This window comes from Triticum urartu, chromosome 1A, assembly GCF_056163025.1.
Source record: "Triticum urartu cultivar PI428250 chromosome 1A, HENAU_Tu73, whole genome shotgun sequence".
Lineage (NCBI taxonomy): Eukaryota > Viridiplantae > Streptophyta > Magnoliopsida > Poales > Poaceae > Triticum > Triticum urartu.
Genome location: NC_141873.1, coordinates 8,698,119 through 8,721,570, shown reverse-complemented (window position 1 = coordinate 8,721,570; position 23,452 = coordinate 8,698,119). Strand labels below are relative to the sequence as shown.

General features: G+C 45.2%; 3 protein-coding genes across 3 annotated transcripts; all 3 read right to left on the bottom strand.

Moving 5' to 3' along the window:
* Window positions 1-1,700: 1,700 nt before the first annotated feature.
* On the bottom strand, window positions 1,701-3,505 carry LOC125520990 (putative acetyltransferase At3g50280). The gene has a single exon (XM_048686336.2). The coding sequence runs from the start codon at window positions 3,333-3,335 to the stop codon at window positions 1,914-1,916; it is 1,422 nt and encodes a 473-aa protein (XP_048542293.2). The 5' UTR covers window positions 3,336-3,505; the 3' UTR covers window positions 1,701-1,913.
* A 3,361-nt stretch (window positions 3,506-6,866) lies between these two features.
* Window positions 6,867-8,573, bottom strand: LOC125521867 (2'-deoxymugineic-acid 2'-dioxygenase). The gene is made up of 3 exons (XM_048687233.2): window positions 8,137-8,573; window positions 7,461-8,039; window positions 6,867-7,361 (listed from the first exon to the last, which is right to left on the bottom strand). Exons 1-3 carry the CDS (start codon window positions 8,332-8,334, stop codon window positions 7,098-7,100), a joined length of 1,041 nt encoding a protein of 346 aa, XP_048543190.2. The 5' UTR covers window positions 8,335-8,573; the 3' UTR covers window positions 6,867-7,097.
* Window positions 8,574-10,660: 2,087 nt separating this feature from the next.
* LOC147988256 (uncharacterized) lies at window positions 10,661-11,704 on the bottom strand. The gene has a single exon (XM_087534375.1). The coding sequence runs from the start codon at window positions 11,702-11,704 to the stop codon at window positions 10,661-10,663; it is 1,044 nt and encodes a 347-aa protein (XP_087390501.1).
* Window positions 11,705-23,452: the final 11,748 nt, after the last annotated feature.

Genomic DNA, 23,452 nt, shown 5'->3' with positions numbered 1-23,452 from the left:
CCATATGCCATCTTATCGTCACTGTTAGGTCTAGCATTTGATTTATTGCTAGTAGCGATTGTCATGAATATGATGCATTTTGCTTATGTTTTTGATTGCATGACTAGTCTCAACGAATTGTTCCTAGTTTTTAGTTTCACCACTATATTTCTATTCATGTTTTGTCCACTATTTTTCTGGATTAAACTAAATGCAAAATGCCTAATTATTCAACAGGAACATGAGCAGCAGCTGCAGCAGATCCGGCGTTGTATAGGAAGAAGCATCAGAGCCTGGGCGGCTGCGAAGTTATGGAAATGCTTGGGAGATGCTTGTGTGGCCTTGCTCTCTTTGAGATGGTTCCGTCAAGTCTTTGGCCTTGCGTTTGCATGTGGCACTTGCAGCACCACTCGTGCGTACTGCTGCTTCCAAGAAAGAAAGGTCTCCTGTTGTTCCCCAGGCAACCAATTTGTGGCCGATTTGACACGGCCGGTTACCATCAGCATCTAAACAGATATACAAATCACGGTTTAAAAAGTTCAGTTTGTCAACAAGTCAAAGGTCAATGTCTTCTCAACAAAGCAACTATGCTGAATGTCATAGCCCAAGTTTAAATCAGATTCCAGTAGTACGTCTCTTGTGGCTACCATGAACCAATCCCTTGAAATTTATCTACCAATCAGAACATCACTAGCTGCGCTGCGAATCTTATATAAACAGTGTTAATCAGAAGCAGCAGAGAGCATGTTAATCGGCAAGTTCTTATTACCACCGTGGTGGGTCTGTTGCCGGTGCGGCTCTGGCCACGGCAGCTCTGGACCCGCGTTCTCCGGTGTATTTGGCTCGCTGGCGTTCTCTGCCAGGCAGAGCTTCATAGGGGTGAGTATATAATTTTATTACTGCATTAAGAAGGTTCAACGTGACAATTAAAATGTGGAAAATTGCCTCACTCCGCAAGACATTGTACGGACGAAAGAGATAGTTAACGCCCTAGGTTCTTTTTTCCTTTTCCGCTAGGCATATCGGTAAGTATTTTCATTCCGCTATAAAAGTATTTCACCTTTTTTTTAACATAATACAGAGTCAAGCACTCATACATACATCTCCTCCCACTGAAAGCGCATCATCGGAAATCTTAAAATAAATCCAAGAAATAATGGGAGCACCAGGACTTGAACCCCGATGGGCTGGGATACCACTTACCCTCTAACCATCCAACCACACAAGTTGGTTCGCAAAAAAAAAAGTATTTCGCCTTGTCAGTTTTAGAAGAACCCTCACGGAAATGAGAAATACACTGTCAACATGTCCCAAAACCTGAAACTTTTTGTGTCGTGCCGGTAAGTCCTACACCGCTCTGAGTCCCCCATGCCGCGCGTACCCCAGCCCACCCTGGTTAAAATATTGCAGCCCTATATCATGTTCCTCTCCCACCGCCATCTTCTCATCCATCGGTAAATGAGTGAAACAATACATAAAGATACATCATTTTCTTACGTAATAACCTTTCACTTCTTTCTTTTTCTTTTCACTTCTTTTTTTTTCTTTCTTGCATGTTATGTCACTTGATTGAGACTTGGTTAAATCTCACTCGACTGAGACCTAGCCACACCCATATTTAAAAGCATAGTGTTGGGAAGATGATAATTAAGGAGATCCACCCTTGGTTGTGCAAAATAAAAGCTATACTATTTGATAATAATAAGTAGTACAAGGACAAATGAAATATAATTGCTTGCATATATATAGCAAAATATAAATGAATAGTTATAGTAAATAGATAATAATAGCGGCCGAGTATTTAATAGCATTGTTATGGTAGATAGAATCATGATCCAACAATGATAGAAAGAAAGCTGATGATAACAAAATAAATATATTGAATGAATCATGTTGAATTTGGATACTCCTACTAAACCGCACAGATGCGCAGGCTATTGGCCTTGGTTCACCACCACGGCCATGAACTCGTCATCCGCGATGAGCCTTGCAAGAGCCTCCGGAGCCAGGCAGAGCTCCATGCCGATTCCACCTTCGCGCCCCAGCTCGTACACGGTGGCCCTTCCGTCAACCTTGTTCCCGCCGCCGCTCCGCACCGCCACCGGCCTCCCCCACCCAAAATCGTTACCGAACACGTCGAACCGCGGCGAGTTGCCCGTCACCAGCAGCGCCGGGTGCCACCACCCGACCAGGTACGCGAACCGTGGCTCCGTGTGCCACGCCGCCGTGGACCCAACCAGGGCCGCCTCATCGCACGACGCCACCGCGCGGTTCAGCCGCCACGCCGCCGGACACAGGCCACCGCGGAGGATCTCGCCGGCGGCCACCTTCGCCGTCGCGCACCGCACCATGGAGTTGCCCGAGTATAACTGGGGCAGGCGCTTCACTCGACCCCGGCAGCTGACCGCCAACGTGTAGGAGGTCTCCTGCTCCGGCCGGAGGCGCCGGGCGCGGGTCACGGCGAGCCACAGGTGCGCGAGCAGGGACTGCAGCGAGGAAACGGTGGCCGTGCCTGATATCTCGGCGTTGGCTCTCGCTTTGAGGCTCCTGATGCTCTCCGCGGAGAATGCCAAGAAGCATTCCTCCACGGGTGGGCCGTGGAACCGCCGCACGGCGTGATCCAGCGTCGGGAATGGAAGCGGCACGGGAACCGGGCAGCCGTCCGGGAACCACCGCTCCAGCACGGGCTCCGGCGTGGTGATCGCCTCGCTGCTGCCGTTCCAGCTGCTGCGGCTGATCTCGGACCACGTGTTGAACAGGTGCCAGAACGCAGTCCCGTCCGCGACGCCATGGTTGAGCGACATGGCCACGAACACGCCGTCTGCGAGCTCGGTGACCTGGGCGGCGAGGACTGGGATGCGGGAGCCGCTGCGGCTGCCCACGGCGGCGTCGGCGCCGACCAGCCCGTTGAGAGGGAAGAAGGACCAGACCACGCGAGGGATACTCAGCGAGCCAGCCACGTCGGCGACGGTGGTGTCTGCCGCCACGGCGTGGACGAACTCGGCGCCGTGCCCGGTGCATTGCAGCGAAACGGTGACGCTGCCGCCGGTGTGTTCCTCGGTGGCGAGGCGGCCGGCGTAGGGGTAGAAACGTGCCACAGCGCGCGCCAAGGACTGCGAGAGGTGGTCGACCATGTGCTCTGCCGTCGTCGGCGTCGGTGGCCGGGGCAGGAGGACGCCCATCTGGATGTAGTCGACGGTGAGCATCTGCAGGTCCCACGGCGTGAGGTGCACCGTCTCAGTCGACTTTGGTTTCGTCGTCGTCTCCGTCTCCCCGTCGCTTGCCGGCCGCACCATTCGCCGAGACACGATGCGGACACCGTGCTGGCACGCAGATGCTGAGGCCTCCGTTGCCATCACCTCGCTGTGGCCACAACTCAGAGCGAGATGATGCTAGCTGGTTTAGTCAGCTGGATATGGTCAAAGATGGTGTGCGCTCGCCGGTGTGATGGATTTGGGAGACTCAAGGGGGAGGATAGTCTTGGGGGTATGTTTTCCAAAAAAAAGGGCTTTGAGGTAACCAAGAAATCTACGGCTAATAAGGCCCCTCTCAATGCTTCATCTTATACAGGTGCTAATCCTTTCATGTAGGTAAAAAAAATTAATATGGCAAGTTATTTAAGAGGAGAGAGATGAGTGTGGTGACCTCACGAAGAAACAATGCTAAATGGGTGAATCTAGGCAAAACATTTAAAGAAAAAAAGCCCATCAATACATGAAGAACTTTAGTTGCTAACTCATTAAATGAAGCAAGCTAAATACCTATGCATTGGGGAGTATAGTTGCCAAGCTATTTAATGTGCTTAACACCTCATCTAAGCACCTATCCATTGGCAACAGCCTAAGACATTTATGAAAATCTCCACATTATCTCTACTCCTAAAGGGGACTTGATACATCGTTCGTTTGGTACCCTCACCCATCGATCAAACGCCATACTCCCCCCGTCGATTTTATCCATTGCAAGGCTCCCCACCGGTTTTTTTTGTGCCAGGCTCCTCCACCTCCCATCTGGTTTTTCTAATGTAACCGTACGTCTGTACCCAAATCAGCCATACAACAAAAATCAACACCAAACACTAAGATTTCTAATGTAACCGAACCCAAATCAGCCATACACCCATCGCGGGGCTTTTCTTCTATCAATGGATTGATGGATACCACAAATCAGACATACAACTATTCCTCCTTCATATGTATGTCATACGAGAACGGGGGGTTGACCCGTTGGCTGGGTAGCTGAGGTTGCTGTCAGCCCACCCGAGTTCAAGTCCCGGCACGGACGCGCGGTGCTCACGGAGTTTTTTACAAAAAAAGTCAACGAGTTTATATATATGTCATACAAAAGGCGCATTTTTATATGATTATTGTTGCAGAACATGAGAGAGACAAAGATGTATTTTGGCGATATTCAAAAAGAATCCATTGACAAGGGTTCTGAGACGACGTCGTTGGAAGGGGATGAAAGTTTCGAAAGTTTTTTTTATAATATAATGATATGCAAACGGTGATATCTCATAACAAACCAAAAAAAGCAAATACAAATGTCATTGCACAAGGTTTTTTAATCTTATTATCAGTCATTACTTCGTCATATAATTTTTTGTATAGAACTAACTTGGCTCATTTTGTATACTGATTTGGCTCATTTTTGTATCATGACGACAGACTGTGTCTGTAATCCTGGAGATACTATAGTCATCGAATCAATCATGTCTATCCCCAAGAAAACCAAGTTCGTGGACATTGGAGATACCTTGTTATCAAACGATGAGTTGGAATGCCTTATGAAAGATGATATGTTCTTGCAAGATGGTGTAAGACCAATCGCGTAAACTTTGTGCTTAATAATGTAAACCATATATAATATCAAATAACATAAATATATTGTATATGTGAGATTACAGGTGATAAACGTTAACATATATTGTATGCTTGCTCATAACCATCAACGGGATAGGGCGGGCGAAAAGGTACATATCATTAGCACGTTTGTATCTGTCAGATAAAAGAAGAGGAGAAAAAGATATTGACCCATCAAAATATCGTCACATCATACAACATGTTAATACTAATCTATAATAAGAGATGGTTAGGCTCGCCTCATTATCCATACATATAATGATGTATAATTTTTAATTACTCCATGTGTATAATAATTTTATTATTATTTATATCTAATTGTGTCTACAACTTATATGATATTTCCACCAGCTATTCCTTTCGATTGCCATTCCTGGGTACCATTGGTATCTATCAGTCATCAATGCCAAAAAACATGAGATTCATGTATTGCTTGTGCAGGATGGGTACGAGTTGATGAAGATGTTTTTGTTATACTTGCTCAAATATCATGCGAATGAAGCTAAAGACAACATTCTTGATATTGTGCAGGAATTTCTTAAGCACGTCAAATATATCTTAATTTGTAACAGATTTTTAGTTGGATTATCGCTCAATATGTATGCATCATCAAATTTCCTTTTTATTATCAATTTAAATGACAAGTGAAGTGGACTTAAATTATTACCCGATTGTGCCCGTGTTATCTCTTTCACTACATCTAAAATTTAACATGCATTATGTCTACAAAACTCCAACAAAATATTGCAAAATCCCGTGGCGACGCACGGGCATTCTACTAGTTTTGCTTCGGGTGCTGACCGGTGCGATCGTGGCATGGTACATGGTTGGGAGAAGCACCACTAATAATCCATTTAGAGAGATATCCGAGATAGTACTGAACAAAATGCCCTAGGTGCAGGCATTCATAAGGAAATTCAAAGGTGGGTGATCAAGTTTAGAAAAAGTGTAATCAATGAGTTAACACAACAATGGCATGAGATCACATGGATGGAGGTCCAGCCAACACAGGAGCCAATAAGAGCTAGCTAAGCAGGAGACACGGCTCACATGGTCCGATTCAGCGGCGTTCCCTATAGTATGGCAAGTGGTCTGATTCGGCGTTCCATATATGGCAAAAGATCTGAGCGGAGTTGTTTATATGGCAAGTGGTCTGATCCTGCGTTCCATATATGGCAAGAGATCTGAGCGAAGTTGTTTATATGGCAACTTGGATCATGTGTGCTTCTAGTGATCATGTGACTAGTATATACAGCCGGTTGATTTAGAACATTTCTCGCTCGAGTCCTCTCCTTTAAAACATGATGATGCCCACCTCACATTCACAATGACCCCCTCTTTTCTTCACAACCTACTGGCTGCCGCTGCGTGCGCACGCTGATTTATTGAGTGGAAGCCGCTGTCAATGTCCACGCACGCGAAGTCATCGGCGCGGAAGTGCAGATGCCCTCCGCCTTCAAGCTGACTGCCTTGTGCCTTTTCTCCAAGTCGCGCGTCTTCATCCCACATGGCGTCCTCCTCCACGGCTGCTTGACGGCCTACCGTGCCGACCCTCGATGGTCCCCTTTGTGCACCGTACGGACCGTTAGCCTACAAGACACGGATGAGCCATGTCTAGTATCGGGACTGGCCGTGAATGTTCAGTATAAAGGCATGGCTTTGGATTGCTGACTACACTCGGCAACATGCATGTGTAGTTCGTCTGCCTTCATGTGCTTTTAGATTGGATTGTTCCGATCTATGCTATTTTTTATCAACGGCAATTGCTGTTCTGCTGCACTGGTCCTATCGGGTCTTTGCCTTACGACTTTCTGACTGTCTAATACAACAGGTTTTGTCCAGCTCTGGCGAGGGAGGGGCAATGACGGCGGCGTGCCTTCAGCTCGCTTCAGTGCTTGTGATGGTCGCTATGAAGTCTACGGATCTGGGTGTAATTTTTATTATTTCTCGTGTTCGTTGTACTGTCATGATTGACGAAGAATAGATTGAAAGTTTTCTCGAAAAAATATAAATGTGGGATTTAATAAAACAAATTTCAGCACTTTATTTCATGTCGCATAATAATGCTACTTAGAGATCTATAATAAAAACAAAAATGATATTATGAAACAGTGGGATTACCTACGATGCAAAAACAAAAGGTTGAAGGGAGGAGAACCAACTTATAAGACACCTCCAAACTGATAAAAAATAAATTAAGAAAAGTTTAGTGGAGCCGTTAATGGCTGGAACCATGCAAAGCAAGTAGCCGGCGGGTCACTCCATTGTACCCGCAGGGTAGATCCTAAAGCGCTGGAGCACGTCCTCCCGGTTGGCTGCGGCGGCGGCGTACGCCTCGTTGAACTCCCGGAAGAGGAACGGTCTGAACTTGGCCTGCTCCCCCTCGGTCACCAGCGCCGGCGCGGGCTCGATGCGGCAGTCCATGTCCGGCAACATGATGGTCACCACCGACAACCTCGCCGCACTGGAGTTGGTCACTGCGCGGTGCTCTACGCTCTGAAGCAACCCGTTCGTCACGATCTGCACACACAACACAAACGAGGAATGAATGGTCTCACCAACACGTACGTACACTAGATAAGTACCAAATTAGAGATCGATGAGGAATTGAAGATGGACCTCCATCACGTGGCCGAAGTTGATGACGAAAGCGTTTGGGACGGGCTGCACGGCGATCCACCGGCCCTTGTGCTTGGCCTGGAGGCCGCTGACGTCGCCCTGCGACAGCACGGTCAGGAGTGGTCGGTCGCAGTGCGGCAGCAGGCCCAGCGTCAGGCTCGGGTCCGGGCACGGCGGGTACCAGTTCACGTTCATCAGCGTCCCGCCGCCGGTGAGCTCACCGCGGAAGAAGCTCTCCTCCAGCCCGAGCCCCTCGGCAATGAGCCCGAGCAGCGTGGCGGCCAGCGTCTGCACCGCTGTGGCGTACGCGGCCAGGCTGGGTACGAAGCCGGCCGGCTTGGCTGGCCAGTCCTGCGAAAACCTGTCGACGGGGAAGCACTGCAGCTGGAGGTAGTCGCGCCAGTACCGACCGCCGCCGCTATGGTCGAGGACGTAGGTGGTGCTGGTGTCGACGCGGAACGGTTTGGTGAGGTCGTCGGAGTAGTAGGGGAGCTTCTCCTCCGCCGGCATGGCGAAGAACTCCGCCGCCGCGGACCGAAACGCCCCGACCACCTCGTCGCCCACGCCATGGTTCACAACCTGTTTGCAGCACATCCATGGAGTACCGAGTCCAAAATCAATAGCTGAGTGGCGCGGATCGATAAACAAACAATTGCGGTGGTGCGTGCGTGCGTGCCTGGAAGAAGCCGAACTCTTTGCCGGCCTTGATGATCTCATTGACGACGAGGTGGCGACGGCGGCCGGCGGCGAGGTCGATGACAGGCAGGGTGACCGTGGGATCGACGAGCTCGTCGGGTTCGGGGCGCTTCTCCGGCGGCAGGACGTACTCGTCCGGCACGGCGTGGTGCACCGGGGTGTTGGACAGCAGCCCCATCTTCTGGATGGATCAGATTTTTCAGACTAGCTAGTAGCGTAGCTACCTAGCTGCCAGAGCAACGTCAAACAAATGCTGTCTTCCCAACCGTGATGGTGGTACAAGCATAGAAATTTGAGGTCTTCCTCGTCACACGGGTCTCTCTCCCCACCCACAATTTTGTGGGCTCCTTCCACTCATACCAAAGCCACCTAGGCGCAAGGCCCGCACGAACTTGTTGGTGTTGAGGACCCCCCCCCCCCCCCACCACCCCATACACACACCCATAGGCACGCGGCCCGGTGACAATGTCCTAATTAACCTTGCATTTTGCTTCGGTTATCTTATCCGACCATAACCATAGGAAGACCCTCTCAAGCTTGTTGATGCTTTGAAGGGTGGTAGTTTGAATCACCAGCGGCGTGATGAAGTATATCACTTGGAAAGTCAGAACCGACTTGACAAGAGCGGCACGCCAAATGGTGGTAATGTTTTGGCCCTCATAGGTTGCCAATTTGCTCGCCATCTTATCCACAACAAATTGCAGGTCGATGAGCTTTAGCTTCCACACGGAGAGTGGGAGCCCCAAATATCGCAATGAAAATTAAGCCCTAATATTCGTAAGCCCCTGCGTGATGCAGCTCAAGTTGAGGTTGTCGCAGCGAATGGGAACCGTGGAGCTCTTATGGAAGTTAGTGCACAGACTGGTGACATCTTCAAAACCACACAAAATACTAGAGGCCGTGGGTCTCAAGATCTCTGGATCTGGCACTCTTTTTTTGACATGGCTGGATCACACAATGATATCAACGTGCTTCAGCGCTCGCCGGTGTTTGCTAGGCTTGCCGAAGGCAACAACCCACCAGTGAACTTTACTGTCAACGGCCACACCTACGACAAAGGGTATTATCCGGGTGACGGTATTTATCCTCAGTGGACCACTATTGTCAAGACAATACCCAACCCTGTTGGAGAGAAAAGGAAAAGATTTGTCCAAGAGCAAGAGAGTGCTAGAAAGGATGTCGAGCGTGCCTTTGGTGTTTTGCAATCTCGATGGGGCATCATTCGATATCTTGCTAATACTTGGAGCACGCAGAAACTATGGGAGGTGATGACTGCTTGTGTGATCATGCACAACATGATCGTAGAAGACGAGCGCCCGGAACGTCTGTACGATCAAGGCTTTCAGTTTTAGGATGAGAATGTTGTGCCTGAGTATGGAGTAGCAGCAACATTTGAGCAGTTCACTCAGTTTCATGAATACATGCGTGATTGGGAAACTCACGTGCAACTGCAAAATGATTTGGTTGAGCATATGTGGACTCATGTTGACAACCAATAGATGTATCTTTTTTATTCGTTTTGCAAAACTATATGAAACATTTTTAATTTTATTTGGCCTGTAAACTATACTATTTATTTGGGCAGACTATTTTGTTTGTTAAATTTTTATTTCATCATATATGAGAATGCAATGCAAAATGGGCGGCCAGCCGGCCACGCCTGCACATATGAGTCGGCGCGTTGGACGCGCTGCCGACCCATATGAAAAACAAGGCGGATGCCGGGCGGGCGACCGATCCAAACGGATAAAAAACGGACGAAATTGCCGTCCGTTTAAGTCGGCCCGTTGAAGTTGCTCTTAGAATCTATTTAGTGTTGACACATCAAGGTCTGATGATTCGATATTATATATAGTTATGCATCATGTCTTTAATTGGAAGGGCCCTACTAACAGAAAAGTTGAAGTGCAGCAATGCATGTGAGGTGAAACTTCAAGTGTGAAAAAGCAAGACTTTGGTCTTGGCACACGCTGGGAAGTGGATTTGCGCGCCCAACGTGTATCTGCGCGCGTCAAATCAAAGTGGCCCACTGTGTTGTCAGCGCTGCAGGGTATTCCAGCGCCCATAGCAAGTACACAGAGCTGTATTTCAAACTGATTGGACATGCAGGGTAGGACCAGGTCTATAGATTCTGCTGTTGCTAGGTTCTTTACATGCATCCTCGCATCCTTCCCTTAGAGCATCTCTAGTCATTGGCTCTCATGAGGCATAAAAATCGCCTCTTGGAATGAGTCGGCGCTGGGCTGATCGGGTGTCCAATCGTTGCCCTTAGCCGTCATGATTAGTTCAGTTTTCGGCTCACTTTCGGCGAATAAAAGGCCTCATATGGACGGTAATCGGCCCATATTTAACGTGGTTTGCCGTGGCTCGGCGTTCAATTATGAACATAAATATTTTTTTATTACATAGTTCATCACAGAAAATCAAATAGTTTAACAAAATAGTGCAACAACAAATAGTTCAATAAAAATTATATTATTTAACAAATAAAAACTCATATTTCATCACACGTCGAGTCCGGCGTCGCCCTTGACCCTCCAAAGGTGCTCCACCAGATTCTGCTGCAGTTGATGATGCACCTGTGGGTCTCGGATCTCCTGACACATACGGAGGTAGGCAGTCCAGGTTGCCGGTAGCTGGTGATCAACTTCGGCTAGAGGACTCTGCCTGTAGTATGGTTCAGTGTCAAACACTGACTCTCCCTGCTCGCTCTCGATGATCATGTTGTGCAAGATGACACAGCAAGTCATGATCTCCCATATTTGATCTTTCGACCAGGTCTGAGCAGGATAGCGGATAACAGCAAATCGAGATTGAAGCACACCAAAAGCCCGCTCGACATCCTTCCTGCAAGCCTCCTGCACCTTGGCAAAGTGGGACCTCTTGCCTCCTGGCACAACGTTTGAGATAGTCTTCACAAATGTAGACCATCTCGGATAGATGCCATCGGCTAGGTAGTACCCCTTGTTATAGTGCCTCCCATTGACCTCGAAGTTCACCGGAGGAGAATGACCTTCAACAAGCTTGGCAAAGACAGGGGAGCACTGCAGCACGTTGATGTCATTGTGAGTTCCTGGCATACCAAAGGAGTGCCAAATCCAGAGGTTCTGTGTGGCCACCGCCTCAAGTACCACATTGCAACCGCCTTTGCCGCCTTCGTACATCCCCTGCCAAGCAAATGGGCAGTTCTTCCATTTCCAATGCATGCAGTCGATGCTTCCAAGCATCCGAGGAAATCCTCTTGCTGCATTCTGTGCTAGGATCCGAGCAATGTCTTCTGCATTGGGGGTTCGCAAGTATTGCGGTCCAAACACCGCCACCACTGCCCGACAGAACTTGTAGAAACACTCAATGCTGGTGGACTCGGCCATGCGCCCATAGTCGTCGAGTGAATCACCGGGAGCTCCGTATGCAAGCATCCTCATCGCTGTCGTGCACTTCTGGATCGAGGTGAATCCAAGTTTGCCGATGCAATCTTTCTTGCACTTGAAGTAGCTGTCGAACTCCCAGATGAAATTCACAATCCCGAGGAAAAGCTTTCGGCTCATCCGATAACGGCGCCGAAATGTTTTGCAGGCAGTATAGGAAAAATAAATTGCAACATATTTGATCTATGCAATGGCCATCATTTATTAAAAAAAATGCAATGGCCATCCGAGTAATGGGGAGAAGAGAGAGAGAGTTCTCACAAGAGAGAGAGAGAGAGGAGGCGTCCTGCTGGTGCGTAGGTACGATTTGAATGTATTCCAAACGTATGCCCCGAGGAAAATGCGAGGAGGGATAACTGCGTGGGACCAAGTGGGCCACGGTCGCTCGCATCTACAGGTCACGCCGACGGCAGCGATTGGCGCTACGCGCGCAATGCATTAGGATTCGCCTTATTCGCTGCGGTCACTTGTGCTGCAAAGCTGACGCGCCTACTGCTGCCTACACAGTACTATGCAGTGCAAGACTGAGACAAGTATGCAGTGCAAGACCCTTGATGTAATTAATTTTTCCACAACAACAGGAGGCAACCTTCATAACAAAAAGAGATAAAATAAAGCACAGAACATTTGCGTTGTTCCATTTTATTTGGCTTAAGTGGCTTTGCAAGGGCTAAAAATATGACTGACTGGCTTGACAGGAATATTTGGCTTAACTGACTTTGTAACCACTAGCTCAGAATGTAAAACACAAACTAGAATATGGGTGGCGATTATTGAGATATGCATCATCTAGCTAGCTGGCGCTTGAGGTTGAGGGTTAACTCACTTGGCACATGTGGTCTGGCAAGTGTGAAAAGGAAAGACTTTGGTCTTGCAGCGGAACCACATGTGCTGCAAAGCTGAGGCACCATGTCTAATACAGCAGCCTACACTACACATGTGGGGTACTGCTCCGTGTGTGTCACGGGTGCCAAACACTGCTCTCACTGACACAACCATCCAATGCAAGACCACACACACCAGATGTAATAAGGCCAACTCCACCGCATGACCTCAAACGGACGTCCGTTTTGTCCGGATTCTGTCCGTTTGGGTAGGGATTTGGGGTCGTGTCTGGGCGTGTCCTGGGATGCGGTGGCCGTGCACCCAGCGCGCGGCCGCATCCCGGCCGCATCTTGTCCGCGTATTATTTCTTTGCAAGTCCTTAACTTTATTTCATCATTCATGTTTGGTACATGAAAAATACATCATCACATTTTGACTAGTAAAACAAGACCAAAGAAAACAAGAACCACAAGAATATATTTTATAAGATACCCAACTTCCATAACTGCTCCCTTGAGTTGGGTTAGGGCCTTCTCGATGCACTCATTGTTGATCTGTGGAGGAGGAGGCTCGATCTGGCATCCTCCTTTCTTCTTCAAGCCAGAAGTCGATGTTGCTTCCTCCTCACACCTAGTCTCGTGTCTAGCCTCTAATCTAGCAACAAGTGCACTTGTCTCATTTACAGCCTCTATACTAGCTAAAAGTGCATGAACATGTACTAAATTTCGCTCTATCAATATATCGATGTACTCTTCTTTCCAATACCAAAACTTGCATCCATTCTACACAACAAAATTTGAAGTTAACACAACTAGTCAAATCTAGAGCACAAACCGAAGCTAAAAAAAGCGCATACGCCATTGTTTAAGCACTTGATGAACACCTATCCGGGATGTTCCAGCGTTGTAGACACGCGGCGCACGACCATCCTTGGACAGTGGTCGCACTTAATGAGTGGCAACGGTGCGCCGGCGAGCTTTTGGGCAAGCACCGAGCCCGGCCGACTGCCATTCGTGTATCTGCCGGCGCACCACCGACGGTGCAGATCCGAGCGGCTAGAGGAGGAGCCACTGCCTGCATGTGGCCTTGCGGCCCTGCCAAGGCCTTCCGGCGAGGTGGCCGGCCAGTCCATGGCGCGGCCCGGCCTCCCACAGCCGGCCGAGCTCAAGACCGACCGGATCCGCTCCAAAACCGGCCGGCGGGTGCGCAAACCAGGTGGCCGTGGTTGGGTAGCTCGGCGGCGCCGAGGGGAAGGGGTTGGGCGAGCTCGCGTCTGAACTGCACGGCTGCAATGGCAGCGGCGGCGGCGGCGAGGGGAAGAGTGGAGGGGGTTCGGCCGGAGGGAGGGAAGGGGGCGGATAGAAAAAGGCCTGCGTTGTGCCACCGACGGGCGGGCCGGGGGAGGACACACGCAGACGACCCGCGCGTCCGTGTGGTGTCCGTTTCACCCCAAAAGCGGCGCAAACTTGGGCCGCGGATGGGTCGAAAGCGGACACAAAGCAGACAAAAGTCCGTTTGCGGCCGCGCGCTGGGCCGTCTCGTTTGTCTCTTTTACCCCAAACGGACGGGGCCGAACAGGATAGGGTTGCGCGGTGTAGTTGGCCTAAAAATCTTTCAACCCACCCACATTTTAATCCAACAGCATTTGTGTTATTCCGCCTTACTGGAGATGCATAATGTTTCATTATATTTAGCTTAAGTGGCAAGTTGGCAAGCACTGAATACACAGGCTGGACGGCTTCACAGACCAGTACGTAGAGATGTCTTCATGATGGCAGTACAGTATTTTGTGCTAGACTAGAACAAAAGCCAAAATAATTTCCATGAAATGTAAAAGATCTTGGCGGAGGCCATCCCTTTATGAAAGTCAAAATTATCTTGGATGCTCCCCCATTTGCTGCCAGATCATTTACAAACTAGACCAAGATAATGTTATCACAGAATGCACGTTGGATTCAAAAGATTAATTAGGACAAGCTTAAGAGATCTACTGAAATATATGAAAGCATCATTTAGTCGCACAATTAACTAAACTGGATCAACTGAAAAGTGGATTCAATATAAAAAGTCATGCTTAACCCAGAATTGTTATAATTATGGTGGTGTATTTCATCAACAATGTGCTCAATACAACTTGCAAATGAACCAATCACTACGTCTGCCATATGATCCAAAGTGGAAGAGATGATTTTCTTTCAGAACAGAGCACTAACATGCTTGACAAACAAAACGATGCAGAAGGCATTAATAAATAAGAATACTAGTCAGAAATAATAAGCACCTAGTTGCGTTATATAAATTCCTAAAAAATGAAATTAGAAAAACGACCAGTTTAATTGCTGAAAAGTAATTAGAAGAACAGAAATGAAGATCGGTGCAAATAAGTTCTATTTCCATTGAAGCCAAAAAAGAATGGTCTCAGATATGCAGCACTACAACATTGGCAGTTAAAGATTGCTGAATGTAGAGAAAACTGAAAGAAACATTTATGTATATTTATTTCTAAGCATAGAAGGCAAACACAAACCAGTATCCAGCACCCATCATATATGTCATGACAGAGTAACCAGCACAGCCTTTTATGGACGTTTGAAGCATTGGCAGGCCATCTTCATGAGGATGGAACTTTTATATGTAACATATAACACTGTGATGCGCTGAAAAAATCTGAGAGCAAGCAAAAAAATAATGAATGTAACTTTCTGTAGAAGCAAATCTACTCTTTTTTTTAGCATCAGTACAGACACAAGCGCTCATATACACGCGCATACACTCATCCCTATGAGCACCTCCGAGATACTGAGCCGGCATATCATTTTGAGATTTACGAAGTCACTGTAGGCGCCTCGTCGTCGACGGGAACGTCTCCTCCCACTGAAAGCGCATCGCCGGGAATCTTGAAATAAATCCAGGAATAATGCGAGCACCAGGATTTGAACCCTGATGGGTTGGGGATACCACTGTCCACCTAACCAACTCAACCACAGGTTGATTCGCAAGCAAATCTACTCAAGAAATAAAACAGTGTGGATTGAATATAAAAAGGTATGATTCCACCCAGAATAATTATAGTTATGGTGGCGTTTGTCAGCAACAGCGTGATCCACACAACTTTCAAACAATATTAGCATTCCTGCTAGATGGCAACCAACCGCTACATTTGATGAAAAGGGGAAAAGATGATTTTTTCAGAACAGGACACTAATATGCTTGACAAACAACATGATGCAGAAGGTGTTAATTCATACAAATTTTGATCAAAAATAGTAAAGCCTAGTTGCACTATATAACCCTTACAAAATGGAACAGAAGAATATAATCACTTTGATTGCTGGAGGAAGAAGAAAAAAAATAAAGTGGGGCGCACAAATAAGTTCACTTTCTTCTGAAACAAAAAAGAATGGTCTCAGAGATGAAACTAAGAGGTAGGGCAGAGAGGGAGGAGGGGGGGGGGGGGGGGGGTACAGAAGGGACCTACTAACAAACAAGTTGAAGTACACAAGTTAACTGGTGCTGGCATGAGGCACATGCAACCCATTTATTAACATGCCCTGTCACATCACATCATTGTGTACGAGGCTACTGACGCCCACACTGGTGGAGCAGGGGTGCCAACAGTGTCCACACTGTGCTAAACATTCGGACCATCTTTGAACCCACCCAGTGCCCACACATGCCCACTGCATTACAAAAAACATAATCGACTAAGCATACGGTGGTCCTGATTTAGAACAATGGTTGTCTACAGCATGCAGCCACATAAAATGTTTGAAGATTTCAATCAAAGCCCTTGATGTAATTAATCTTGAACCCCACCCAGATTTAGAACACTACATTCCCATCATGACCAAAACATAACCGACTGAGCCAATGCTTAAGCAGACAATTGCCCTGAGTAACAGCAATGATTGGCTGCAGCATGCAGCCACATAAAATGCATCATGTTTTATTTTATTTAGCCTAAGTGGCAAAGAAGGAAGGATTAAAAATGATTTACGGTAATCACCAGGCTAGAAGAAAAGCCAAGATAATTTACAGTAAATGCAAACAGGCTAGAATGTTCCCCCATTTGCAGTCTTGACGTGATGGATTTTAAGGCACTCATGAATACAAATGACTCTTGAGGCACAAAACCAGGAAGGACACGTGTAGCTGCTAATGGTGAACGAACTGGCTGAAACGAATTTTCAGAATAAGTCAATTAAAGCAACTAAGAAAAGTTATGATCCATGTTTTTCTAGCATTGAAGAACAGTAAACATTGAGCAGGTTAATGATGTAACAAGTTTTACCTCATCGAAGTTAGTATGCTCAACGGAAACTCCTGACAACAACACGAGCTTTCCTTACACCTTTCATAATAGAGCAAGCATAAATTGACCACTAAGTTCTGTCTACTGTCTAGTGTGATGAACTCTCCACAGTTTGAAATCCATCTTCATCTCCATCCTCCCTAGCAGCCAGCTGTTAACAGAAACAATAGTACATGATGAGAGTTTACATATCAAAAAGGGTAGAACCAATTGTATGTGTCCAAAAAGGAAGAAACATGCTTTCATAATTTTCATATTGAGATGATAAAATGTCACGCGGTCTAGATTGTTTCTTAGTCATGAGAAGTTTTTTTAAGAAGGCAAAAGAGAAGCCCACAAGTTCAAATAGTAATAAAAAGATCTTCATTTTGTGTATGTAATCACACAATTAAGTACAAATAGTATTCATGTGCCAGATAACAAGCCAGAAGATACTTCCAGCCAAGCTGCCACCCCCACCTCACACCATGGCCACCCTCTCCCACTGTCTTCAGTGGCAGTTCTGTTCTGCCACCATTTACCACAGTCCTCAAACTGGTAGATAACTAGAGTGGAATATTCCACAAAATAGCACATATTTTCCTTGTTGTCATTGTGGAATAGGCTAGGACGCCAAGTGCATAAATACGATTTAGAAGGAGGCATTAACACTAGTGCAGAACCGGGCAATAGCACCGGTTCGTAAGGCCCTTTAGTGCCGGTTTAGGAACCGGCACTAAAGTTTTGGCACTAAAGCCCCCCCCCCCTTTAGTACCGGTTCAGCACGAACCGGTGCTAAGGGGAACCACGTGGCACGAGCCAGCTCCGGGGGCCGGGAGCCCTTTAGTACGGGTTGGTAACACCAACCGGTACTAAATGGTTGTGGGTTTTTGTTTTATTTTGTATTTTTCAATTAAATTTGTGTTATCAATTTAATTTAGGATTGTTTTACGTTATAATGAGTTGTAGTCGTCATCATCATCATCATCGCATATTAATAAATAAATAAACTCTAGCTAGCTAAAAATCATCATAGTCGTCTAATTACCACTATTTAATCATCATAGTCATTACCGCTAGCTATCTAATCATCATCAACGCTGACTAGCTTAAAGAGGAAACATTCACTTTGTAACAGAAGCAAAGATATCATCAAGTTCAACATAATCATCACCAACATCGAAGTTCAGGACACGGACATGAGACAAGTACTAATTAAGAGCATGAACTAGTAGCTACTGATCCTGCTGCTCCCTCTCAGGTAGAATAGCATAGAACATGTATAGCTCTCCTGATTCATCATACTGGAGCATGCAGATGAATCTGTCTCCTAATCTTGGGTTGCGCTTCTCCTTGCTGCCCCCTAGTACTTCTCTGCGATCGTTAACAATTTTGCTCCAATCTTTCACTATTAAGCATTCTTCGCTTTCAGAAATCCTGAATGCACTCATGTGCAATGTAGGAAATCTTGGTCGTAAGCTATCCATTGACATGCGACCTTTTGTCTCGATCCACTGAGACACAACTGTCATCGGAAGTCCCTATTGAAGAACATCGTATAGTAATTAATATACTAAGCAATGAAAGTTTAGCTTCAAAAATAATGTATGCAAAAGATGCACTAATTAAGGACAAATATTTAAAATCTTACCATCTTTCAATTATAGATGTGACCGTAGTTCAATACAATCACCATTAGTCGCACATTTTGAGTACTAACATTTCTAAGTTTAGGAAAAAAATTTGTCTTGACAGTATTAAGATCCTCAAGCCATGAAACATAATGACTTATCTCCTCGCAGTTTAGTTGAGCCCCGGGGCAGTAGTAGGTCCTGTCTACCAAGTGCCGGACATGTTTGCTTGAACCGAAATAAGCTGACAATACAAATTAGTTGTCAACTATTTTTGAATAAACTGTATGAAAGACATAAACATATGCATGCATGGTTGAGAAAAACTCACCAAATGGTAGAACTGGAGGCGTTTGCACATCGACCCAGATGTCTATATTACCTTCAATATCATCTTCCGGACGAATATCAAAGGTGATAACCATATCAGGCTCAAATGCATAAGTCTTGCATAGTGCTTGCCAAGTTTTGCATTCAAAATGGGTGTATGTGTCTCCATTATATAATTTGACGTTGAAAGTATACCCATGCTCCGTCTTCAAGTAAACTCTCTTTACCTCCATATCATCTATAGCACTAAAACCTATCTTATCCAAGACAAAAATTCTTGCATGGCAGGGGATGCGCTAGTAGAATAGTAAAAATTTAAAATTATAAGTTGAAGCAAATGAAGCATAAGTTTTGCATTCAAATAATAATTAACAAAGTGACTTACTGTATCAACTTCGAATGTCTCATCCAGCTTGATGCTGAAGCGCCTACCATCAACAAGGAAATTTTGGTCGCACAGGCCGTGCTGGTCTTCACAGTGTTCGCACATAATGAAATCTTTTTCGTCGTCAGATGACATTTCCTATGTTCATATAGGTGAAACATTAAACACCTATATCTAGCCAAATATATATTCATCTAACATTTGACATTAATATATCTAACTATATTCATCTCTAACAATTGACATTACTATATATTTAACTTTTCTATCGAATTCATCTAACATTCGACATTAATGTAACATTTATATAAACTAAAAATATATAAAAAATTAAATAAACAGAAAAACTCATTAACAAATAATATTTTAATTAAATCATCAAATCTCAGATACCTAAATTTTCTTACTAAAAATAAACTAGTTATATTAATTATTCAACTAGTTCAAATCTCATATACCTAAATAAACTAGTTCGACAATTTTCTTACTAAAAATAAATTAGTTATATTAATTATTCAACTAGTTCAAATCTCATATACCTAATTAATATCTAGCTATATTCATCTCTAACAATTGACATTAATATATATTTAACTTTTCTATCTAATTCATCTAACATTCGACATTAATCTAATATTCGATCATCTAATTAACTTTTCTAAAAAACAAAAAACAGAAAATATGTAAAAAAAATGTGTGTGTGTGTGTGTGTGTATGTATATGTGTGTATGTGTGTGTTTATATTGCAGTGCCGCCCCGTACGTACGAGCGGGGACGCCGGCGTACGGGGCGGGGGCGGCGGCGTACGTACGGGCCGGTGCGTGCGGCGCGGGTGCGAGAGAGACGTACGGCCGCGGCGATGACGACGGACGGCGGCGGCGTTCGGGGCGGCAGCGCGAGACGACAACGACGACGGGCGGCGGCGGGGACAGCGACGATGACGACGGACGACGGGCGACGGGCGGCGACGACGGGATCGAGCGGCGCGCGCAGAGATGTCTCACGAGATGTTGGAGACGAAGTGGGGAGATGAAACTGAAATTTTCGTAAGTGCTATATATATAGGATGGGCCTTTAGTACCGGTTCGTGGCTCCAACTGGTACTAAAGACCTATTTTCGCCAGGCCAAGTGCCGGGAAACGAAGGCTTTTAGTACCGGTTGGAGCCACAAACCGGTACTAAAGGGGGGGCCTTTAGTACCGATTGGAGCCACCAACCGGTACTAAAGGCCTTGCGCTGCCACCCCAAAGTTTAGTCCCACCTCGCCCGGCGAAGGGCAGCCGCACTGGTTTATAAACCCACCTGCGGCTACCTCTTCGAACTCCTCTATATAGCAGGCTTCTCGGCCTAATTAATTAAGGTGCGCTGCCCTGTGAGTCTGCTGGCCCTTCTGGGCCTACATTTGGACACCCTAGGTCTGGCAGGCCCACTGGGCAGCGCGCTAACAAATTTTTTATATAGCTTTTTCTTTTCTGCATTACTTTTCTTCAATTTATTTTTGAGTAGTTTTTTATATAGTTTTTTCTTTTCTATATTATTTATTTTCCTCTATTTATTTTTGAGTAATTTTTTTGTATAGTTTTTTTATTTTCTACATTATTTATTTTCTTCTATTTATTTTCTTCTGGAAATTGAATGCTGCATACTGAACAATTAGGTAAATGACCGAAAAACAACAAATGATGTCAGAACATGTTGGAAATTGATGACATCGCTTTAAATGCTGGATACTAAACACAAAAGAAGTTCGGAGTTCAAATAAGTTTAAAAAACATTGAAGTGGCCATGTAACAGATGAAGTGCGTCCAGTTTTTGCCGTGATCCTCTCTACTCTTTCGCGCATACTATGCGGGTGATATGATGATACCATGCCAAGTTTCAACATTTTCAGGATTCATTTTGTAGTGATTTTCAATTTCACGGTCATTTAGCTCTCTAAACAATTAGGTAAATGACCGAAAAACAACAAATGATGTCAGAACATGTTGAAAATTGATGACGTCGCTTTAAATGCTGCATACTGAACACAAAAGAAGTCCGGAGTTTAAATAAGTTATTAAAAATAAAAAAGAGGTGCAATGCTGGTTAATTTGCTTCAAGCCATTCGGAATAGTGTAGACTGCACTGCACATAGCTCAGTGCAATCTATGCTATTCCGCAAGGCTTGAAGCTAATCAACATGTAGGTGAGCATTGCAACTCTTCGTCATTGTCTGTGCACTCACGGCTTATAAACCGCTCATACTGCCTCTCTCTTGGCGAGGTGGGACTAAAAATAGCTTGCAATAACCTCATTAGTACCGGTTCGTGGTACGAAGCGGCACTAAATGGTGATGGTGGGGCCATAGCCTGACCGCAGGCTGACACAGCCTCTTTAGTACCGATTCGTGGCATGAACCGGTACTAAAGGTTTGCCACGAACCGGTACTATTGATCGCCGCCACGAACCGGCACTAATGTACACATTAGTGCGGGCTCTAATTCAAACCGGCACTAATGTGCTTCACGTTTGACCCTTTTTCTACTAGTGTAAAGTGAGATAAGCATGCATAACAGATGGTGGAAATTGAATATACAGACTTGAAAAAAGGACGTGTGTCTTTCTCTCTATCATACAGCAATTTTTCATGAAAGTCCAGAGCAAGAATTGCATAATTTGAAGGAAATATGCCCTAGAGGCAATAATAAAGTTACTATTTATTTCCTTATATCATGATAAATGTTTATTATTCATGCTAGAATTGTATTAACCGGAAACATAATACATGTGTGAATACATAGACAAACAGAGTGTCACTAGTATGCCTCTACTTGACTAGCTCGTTGATCAAAGACGGTTATGTTTCCTAAACATAGAGATGAGTTGTCATTTGATTAACGGGATCACATCACTAGGAGAATGATGTGATTGACTTGACCCATTTCGTTAGCTTAGCACTTGATCATTTAGTTTGTTGCTATTGGTTTCTTCATGACTTATACATGTTCCTATGACTATGAGATTATGCAACTTCCGTTTGTATGGGTTTTCTGCGAAACAAAAAACATGCAACAAACAGGAACTGGCACTATGAGATTATGCAACTTCCGTTTGTATGGGTTAGTCCCAAAAATAGTATAAAAAGTTGCCAAAAAGTATATAAAAGTTGCATATTATTGGCATGGAACAATCAAAAATTATAGATACGACGGAGACGTATCAGTATGCACCGTTGCGAAAGTTTTTCGTGCTGAGACACCACGTGATGATCGGGTGTGATAGGCTCTACGTTCAAATACAACGGGTGCAAAACAGTTGCACACGCGGAATACTCAGGTTAAACTTGACGAGCCGAGCATATAACAGATATAGCCTCAGAAAACTGAGACCGAAAGGTCGAGCATGAATCATATAATAGATATGATCAACATAGTGATGTTCACCATTGAAACTACTCCATCTCACGTGATGATCGGACATGGTTTAGTTGATATGGATCACGTGATCACTTAGAGGATTAGAGGGATGTCTATCTAAGTGGGAGTTCTTATGTAATATGATTAATTGAACTTAAATTTATCATGAACTTAGTCCTGGTAGTATTAGCATATCTATGTTGTAGATCAATAGCTCGCGTTTAGCTCCCCTGTTTTATTTTTGATATTTTCCTAGAGAAAACTAAGTTGAAAGATGATTAGTAGCAATGATGCGGATTGGATCCGTGATCTGAGGTTTATCAGCATTGCTGCATAGAAAAATTATGTCCTTGATGCACTGCTAGGTGACAAACCTATTGCAGGAGTAGATGCAGATGTTATGAACGTTTGGCTAGCTCAATATGATGACTACTTGATAGTTTAGTGCACCATGCTTAAACGGCTTAGAATCGGGACTTCAAAGACGTTTTGAACATCATGGACCATATGAGATGTTCCAGGAGTTGAAGTTAATATTTCAAGTAAATACCCGAGTTGAGAGATATGAAGTCTGCAACAAGTTCTATAGCTAAAAGATGGTGGAGAATAGCTCAAGCGGTGAGCATGTGCTCAGATTGTCTGGGTACTACAATCACTTGAATCAAGTGGGAGTTAATCTTCCAGATAAAATAGTGATTGACAGAATTCTCTAGTCACCATCACCAAGTTAGTAGAATTTCGTGATGAACTATAATATGTAAGGGATAACAGAAACGATTCCCAAGCTCTTCGTGATGCTGAAATCAACGAAGGTAGAAATCAAGAAAAGCATCAAGTGTTGATGGTAAACAAAACCACTAGTTTCAAGTAAAGGGGCAAAGGGAAGAAAGGGGAACTTCAAGAAGAACGGCAAGCAAGTTGCTGCTCAAGTGAAAAAACCCAAGTCTGGACCTAACCCTGAAACTGAGTACTTCTACTTCAAAGGGACTGGTCACTCGAAGCGGAACTACC